The 7,500-nt window shown below is 33.8% G+C and overlaps 2 protein-coding genes across 8 annotated transcripts in view; both read left to right on the top strand.

Moving 5' to 3' along the window:
* The window catches only part of galla-1 (cytosolic iron-sulfur assembly component galla-1), an 8,260-nt gene extending 1,359 nt beyond the window's left edge, over positions 1-6,901 (top strand). For all 7 annotated transcript variants that reach the window (XM_086545234.1, XM_086545235.1, XM_086545232.1 and 4 more), the window contains 4 exons: positions 664-720; positions 956-1,035; positions 1,358-1,538; positions 6,763-6,901. In XM_086545234.1, coding sequence (XP_086401360.1) covers positions 675-720; positions 956-1,035; positions 1,358-1,538; positions 6,763-6,863 — 408 coding nt within the window. In that variant the 5' untranslated portion in view covers positions 664-674 and the 3' untranslated portion in view covers positions 6,864-6,901. The remainder of the gene's footprint in view (positions 1-663; positions 721-955; positions 1,036-1,357; positions 1,539-6,762) is intronic.
* Positions 6,902-6,958: 57 nt separating this feature from the next.
* zuc (Mitochondrial cardiolipin hydrolase zuc) overlaps positions 6,959-7,500 on the top strand; it is a 2,335-nt gene continuing 1,793 nt past the window's right edge. The window contains exon 1 of the mRNA XM_043006415.2: positions 6,959-7,500. This exon is cut by the window's right edge and continues 265 nt beyond it. Coding sequence (XP_042862349.2) covers positions 6,959-7,500 — 542 coding nt within the window.

Below are 7,500 nucleotides of genomic sequence, written 5' to 3'. Positions count from 1 at the left end.
GGCCACAATGATTTATATATATATATATATATATATATATTATATATATATATATATATATATAATATATATATATATATATATATATATATATATATATATATATATATATATATATATATATATATATATATATAAAATGTTCCAAGAAGTTGATTAGTTGGTTTTACATGACCTCATCTTTTCCCCATGCCTTGAATTTTCTAGAGAAATGGTTTTATTCCTTTTACTTTTATTAGTGTTACAAACATCATTATTCCTGTCATTATTGTCATGGTAAAAATCATGTTAATAGCAATAATAAAAGTAATGAAAATATTTTTTTTCCAAAGAATTAAGGAATAGGGGAAACATGAGGTTAGCTAGGCCTATTAATTTAATTGACTCCTTGATTAAGTATCTTTATTAAGAAAAAAAGATAGAACAAAACTATAGTGAAGCAGTACACTCTCAGCGTTAATGGGTTAACATAAGAAAATTATTTTCACTTATGCTTTCAATTATATGTTTCCTTTTCACTTTTTAAGTTCTAAATTTACTTTGTCCATAAATTTCCCTTTTAAAAGAAAATAAAGTCTGGTATTATTTCATTAGGAAATATGTGCTTTACTATCTAATTTTTTTTTAATGTATTTTCATCCCTGTTTTTCTCTCTCCTCCCAGACGCAACCACTATGGCTGATGATTCAGAACTGACAGATGTTGCAGCTACTGTATATGGTAAGAATCAATGCTATTTTCATTGAATAAGATCAAATCTATGGATAGAACAGAGTATTCTACACTGCAATTTAAAAAACATTTCAAGCCAGGAATCATATTTGGAAAATTGCCTTCGTTATTATTATATTTATGATTATTGTAATGCATTAGAAAGCTATTGCTAGGTATATATGAAGCTGATAATAACTTAGCATTTATATTTGTTATTCAGACCATAATGAACATTTTGCAGATGCCATCCGCCTTGTGAGAGATCCAGAAAAAGATGCAACTTTAGAAGACCTGAACGTTGTTAGCGAAGAAGGGGTAACGGTTAGTGTCTCTTTTCCCTTGGAATGTTTAATCAAAATATAATTTGTAAAAGTGTTTAAGAGGCAGAAGTCAAGATGAATTTACCCTCAAAGTTTCCACATTGCTAAAGAAGTAAAGTGATAAAATGTAGGAGGAAATTTAGGCTGCTTGATATTGGTTATTGAAATTAGATATTGTTAGGTCAGTCCATATTAGCATGTTCTAATTTCACTTTTCTTATAGTTCATAATAAATTATTTGTAGATGTTTTATGATAGATTTGAGTATCTAAAAGCTACATAGATTTACACAAAATATAACTCCCATTTTTTTTTCAAAACAGGTTACTAGATTCAATGAGGACAAGTACCTGATAGCAGTGGAATTTGTCCCAACCATCTCTCACTGTTCTCTAGCAACTCTCATCGGCTTGTGCATACGAGTGAAGTTGACGCGTGCACTACCCTTTCCCTTTAAGGCTGACATCCATTTAGCTCCTGGGAGTCATGATACAGAACATGAAGGTATGCTCATTGCTATAGTTTTTAGTTAATTTAGGCAGGCAGGTGAATATGTCTCAGTGTTTTGTGTTAGAGATTGTACTTATTATTAAAGTACTTTGGGAAGATTTTGCATGTAAGGCAGGAGGTTCCATTTCTTCATCTTCTTTTAGATTTTCAAATGTTGTGCAGCTGTTTATATGAATAGCTAATATGCACCTCTTATGCATTATGACTTATGATGTTTAATGGAGGTTTGATATTTAGCAAGGAGGCAAAGCAAATATATTTCAAAGTATTCTAAATCAATTACTTTTATTTTGAGGAGGGGAGATATTCAGAATTGTGTAGATTGGTTCCTCATAATGACCCTGAGTCAGGGTTACTCTGTAGGTGGACAATAAAATCAAGGTAGAACTTTGATTATCAGCTGAAAATTCAGTAATTTACTCATAAAACAAAAAACAAGATCAAATTTTCAAAAAGCTAAAACCGCTTAAATGTGCCTTTTATTGTAAAGTATCATCTGAAGTGTACAAGTCCCCAGTAAAAAAAGTGAAAACAGAGTAGGAAAAAAAATTGTTTATTCAGAGTAGATTTTGTCATTTTTCAGAGTATATTCAAGTAAAAATTATTTGTTAACTTTGCTCTATTAGAAAATGTAAAAACAAATAACTGAAGGCTATATAATGATATTTTAAATAAGACCTTATTTATAAAAATCCCTTCATTGGTAAGAACTGCATTCAATTTTTAAGAAAGGTATAATGTGAAATTGTTCCTTCATTAACTACTGGTAAGTAAACATTTTTGGTTTTGCATCTTCCTCCTGTTGGAGATCTTGTTGGCAGACTTCTGTCCATCTCAGACTTCAGAATTACCATTTAGAGTATAGTTAATTTTGTAAGACAAGCACCAAGTAACATGGCTAGGATACTGTGAGCCTATCTCATACTGCATGCACTGCTGCCTGTCACTGCTGCAAATTCTACTGATTGCCCAATGATGTTTTTATGTCAAAGTTGATGAATAATTCCACTATCCAGCCCACAGTGTTATGAGGTCATGATAAGAAAATACCCTTATATCATGGCACATCATGTTTTAGTAAATGGGATTCATGATTTGTGTTTGTATTAACCCATTGCAGACGGAGATAAATTTGCTTGCCCAGCCTCCAGGATAGGTTTTATTTTAGAGAGAAGCCACTTGAAGCAATATAATTTGAAGCATCCAAATCTCTTTCAGTCATTCATTGTAAAACTAGAGCGGTTTTTGTGTTTTATTTTTTGTGTGTTTTATTGAGTTTAGAGACTTATATGTGCCGTATGACAGGCTACAAAAGGCAACTTTATTTTTTTCGTATTTTTGTGCTGTCATGATGCCACAGTGAAAGACATCCATATTGGCACAGGAGCACATTTTAGACACTGGGTATGGATTGAGTCACCTTCCTCTTCTCGTTCTGCCTGCACATCCTTCATCGGCGGTACTTTAGAGCAAGGGTTCATCAACTTAGTGTGTGCCATCGCTCTATAGAGACAGTGCATGCTAGAGACCGTGGATGGGTGCCATTCAAGGCTCTCTCACCTGCTGGTGCTAGAAAAAAGTGGTGCCATCTAGGTTTTGGACGTTAAGCTTGCACGATATTACGGTAATTATAGTGATTAGGACTGCAGTAGCCATCATCACTCATTCCTTTTTCATAGCAAAATAAAATAGCACAGTGATCCAAAATCCCCGAACGTCGTGTACGTCATGACGCCCGTCGTCAGGCCAAAGCTCCTACGTCATGTATGTCATGACACCCGTACGCAATGGGTTAAGACGCATCGTACTTAAACTGGTAAGGACCTCCTCATTGGCCCTATAGCAAGCACAAACATGGTGTAAATAACGAAATAGTAGACCTGTGTGGCTGTACATTTTATCATTTGTACTGCGTCAGTATTTACATACTACATGGCATACAAGGTGAGGGCAAGGGTATTTATCATTTTTTTTATGTGATATGTCAAACCACAACCAAAATGATGAATAGCCCACCCCCCATTCACCCCTTAGAATGCAAAGTATGCATAGTAAAACATGCAACGTCATTTTATGTGTGTGTGCACTCCTGAAGGAGCAGATGAGGTCATCTATGCCAATTTACTATTTATTTCATCAATATGGTAATTGGCTATATATATATATATATATATATATATATATATATATATATATATATATATATATATATATATATATATATATATATATATATATATATATATATATAAGAATCTGTTATATTGAATTAGCAAGGTAACTGCTAACAAGCATGAATGAGGCTCAGAATAACTTGTTGGGTACTTTTACAGTTGGATTCATACAATGACTTAGAATCAAGGTAGGAATTTGAAACTTTGTAGGATGACTCACTAGTGCTGTAGGTATGGTTTGATAATGAAAACTATTTTCATTAAAAAAAGAAATCTCAGTCAAAAAAGTAACCTTGGGTTCTCAAGGTTATTTAGTATTTTTCTTGTATAAATCCATGACTTTTCTTTTATTTGGCACATTGATTTATTTTAACAAATGTACAGCTAATTTTTAAAAAATGTTTCCATAGTCTTTAGAGATCCTTCATCAGTAAATGTTTACTCTAGTTACAGTCTAGCAGTTGTAATTTTGAGACTGGCAGTTTCACATTTTATTCTTTATAGTAACCTTCAGGAAGAAGCAAATAGGAATTTCTTGTTTCTGTTCAAAAGAAACTGCATGTCCATTCTTTCTGGCAACAACATTAAAAGGAAATTTGCTGCTGTGATAGTTCTCTTCTTTAGGGCATTAAGGATTTACATGCTGATATTTTTCCTTGAGGATAAGCAAGACTATGTAATTGAGCCATATTTTATAGATCATTGCAAATAAGAAACTTAAAAGGGTTAGCCCATTGAAGACAGGGATATATTTGCTTACCCAGGCACCAGTGCCACCTAAGCAGCTCCTCAGATGGGGTTTATTGCTAAGTGAGGCAGACCTTTTCATGATTTCATTCAGTCACTTTAATACTAGAGCCATTTTAGTGTTTTGTCTTTTTTTGTGTGTGTTTTACTGTATTGTAATTATATGTGCCATAAGACAGGCCATATCAGTGTTGCATCAGACAAAAATTGTAGCTCATGTTTTTACTCAGTGTGTTACAAGTTTTATGGCATATCAAAGAGCAACTTTTTTTTTGGATTTGTATGCTCAATGCAAATCAATGTGAAGAGATGGGGCACTTTGCAGATGCTGTACAGGGTCTGAATCACCTTCCTCTTCTCATTCTGGCCCCACGTCCTTCATTGCCGATACTTTATAGCAGGAGGTTGGCATCATACTTTGTGTCATTGTTCTCTGAAGATAGTGCATGATAGAGACTGGATGGGTGCCTTTCAAGGTTTTCTCTCCTGCTGGTGCTAGGAGAGGGTGGTGCCATCTGTGTTTGGGATTTTAAACTAAACCTATTTTGATGTATATTACAGCAGTTATAGTAATAGTAATTGCAGTTGTCGTCATCAATCACTAAGTAGAGTTATTACTCATAGTACAATAAAGAAAATGATTCACTCTCCCCCAACATCAGATATGCAATGAAGACAGATGTCATGTACATTATAACTCCTGTCATCAGGCCAAATCTTGTGCATCATGAATTTCATGACACCCATCTAAAATTTGTCATGAAATACATATAAACAAGAATAAATTTGTTAACTGTGGTTATACATAGGAGTAATTTCTCTTCTGTATCTTCTATACAGTTGCAAGTGGTGAAATGCAGCAATAGAGTAATAACTCTGACATTATGTATTATGTCTCATCATAAGAGTATAACAATTATGATGATACAGATGAAAAGATGAGACATCAGTATAGGAATCATTGAGTATTGAGCATACATCTACCTGTAGTGTCACATGATATTGTATACTGTTTTAGGATGTGGACATGAAGTGGAGAATATTTGCTGCACATGAAATCAAGGAACATACCTAGTAAAAGGCTAAACAAAATAGAACAAGAAGAGCCATCTTTGTTTTTTCTTTTTCTTGACATTTGCCTGCCCTTTTTTGTCTCTACATAAAATAATTGTTTTTTTTTTCCTCATGAAGATGAAGAATTTGCTTTGGTTGTGAGTTGCTAAGTTGATTTTGCTTCCAAGTAAAACCCTAAGCCAAACCTAAATGAAAGATCCTTAATGTGATGTATCAAAAAAGTCAATAAGTTGGTTAGAGATGTAAAGTGTATACAGAAATGTGATACTTCCTTTTTAACCCATTGCATATGCGTGTCGTATCATACTTGATGCAGGAACTCTGGCCTGATGATGGGGGACATGACATACATGTTGTGTGGGGATTTTGGATCACTGTGTTATGTTATTGTGCTATGAGTAATGAGTGAGTGATGACAAAAATTGTATCATAAGTACTATAATTGTCGTCATATTAAGAAAAATGGGTTTCACCTAACATCCAAAACCTAGATGGCACCACTATTTTCTAGCACCAGCAGGAGAGAGAGCCTTGAATAGCACCCATCCATGGTCTCTAGCAAGCACTATCTTTATAGAGCAATTGAACATAACAAGTTGCTGACCTCTTGATCTAAAGTACCACAGATGAAGGATGTGTAGACAGAATGAGAAGAGGAAGATGACTCAAACCATACCCAGTGTCTACAATGTGCCCTTGTGCCAAGTAGGGATATGTTTTACTATGGCAATCACAAGCACAAGTTTCCTTCCTTTTCCCTACTTCTTCATATTATCTTCATTGTGGATGGTTATATGTTACATAAATTAAAAAAAATAAAGTTTTTTTTGTCCTCCCCTAAAACAGCAATACTTCTATCACACTCATTATAAAGAAAATAATGAGCTGATATGGACCCTAAACTACAATATTAGTGGTATGACAGTCTCTATATACTGTAAAAAACAAAATGGCTTTAGCTTTACAATGAGTGACTAGAAGAAGGTAGGAAAAGTCAAGGTATGTTGTGTAAAGCTGTCTTGCTCTGAAATAAAACCCATCCTGGAGACTGGGCAGGCAAATCTATCTGCCCTCCGCAATGGGTTAATATAGTCAGGTACAATCATAAAAGACTTTTGATAAATTTGTTATCTGTTCTTTAATTTATTTATTCCAATGTATTTATTTATTTTTAGATTATTTGGAATTTAGAAATTAATGATTACTCTTTTTGTTCTTTTCAGTAAACAAACAAATCAATGATAAGGAACGTGTGGCAGCAGCTTTAGAGAACCCTAACCTTGCAAAAGTTGTTGAGGAATGTCTAGTGGAAAGAGACTGCTAGTTATCTAAAGAAGAGTCATTCCTATAGGATTATTTGGAATTGCTGATCTCTTTATTAAAGATTTTCTGCCTCTTTGTTTGGTGAAATTGGAAAGAATGATACACTGTAGATACTATATAATTACCTTCGGTCTTATTGTTGGAACGGAAGTACTGTACAGATGTTTGCGATATATTGTGAAAAGAGTAACAAGAAAAGCAGATACCATGAGGAAAAATTACACAAAAGTAATATTTTTCCCTGATAAGGGTATTACATCAAACAGTGTTTATCAAGGTCTAAAACCATGGCAAGACTTATATCCTCAAAAGCACAGAGAAAATAATGTGAAGGAAAGCAGTTTGTATTCCAAGATGGAGTGTGATCAGATGAAGGGAAATGCACTCAAGATGGAAGTGATTGATGAAATACCCAGTGAGCAAGTGACTGACAACCTTTTTTTGGTACCAAAAGCATGCCAAGAGCAGATGAAATATAATATCAAACACAGTAACCACACAACATTATCATGTAATAAAGAAAATTCTTGGTATCATGAAAATTCATCAAAAGATATATACTGTATTGATGTCAGCAAGAATCCATTTGCTTTTCCAGTTCAGCCAGGAAGGGATTCCTTCATCAATATGGAAAAGCA

This window comes from Penaeus japonicus, unplaced genomic scaffold (genome assembly GCF_977035675.1).
Source record: "Penaeus japonicus unplaced genomic scaffold, GWHDUDI00000001_assembly GWHDUDI00000016, whole genome shotgun sequence".
Taxonomy (NCBI): domain Eukaryota; kingdom Metazoa; phylum Arthropoda; class Malacostraca; order Decapoda; family Penaeidae; genus Penaeus; species Penaeus japonicus.
The sequence above is the reverse complement of the archived record's forward strand: the minus strand, read 5'-3'. Positions and strand labels throughout refer to the sequence as shown.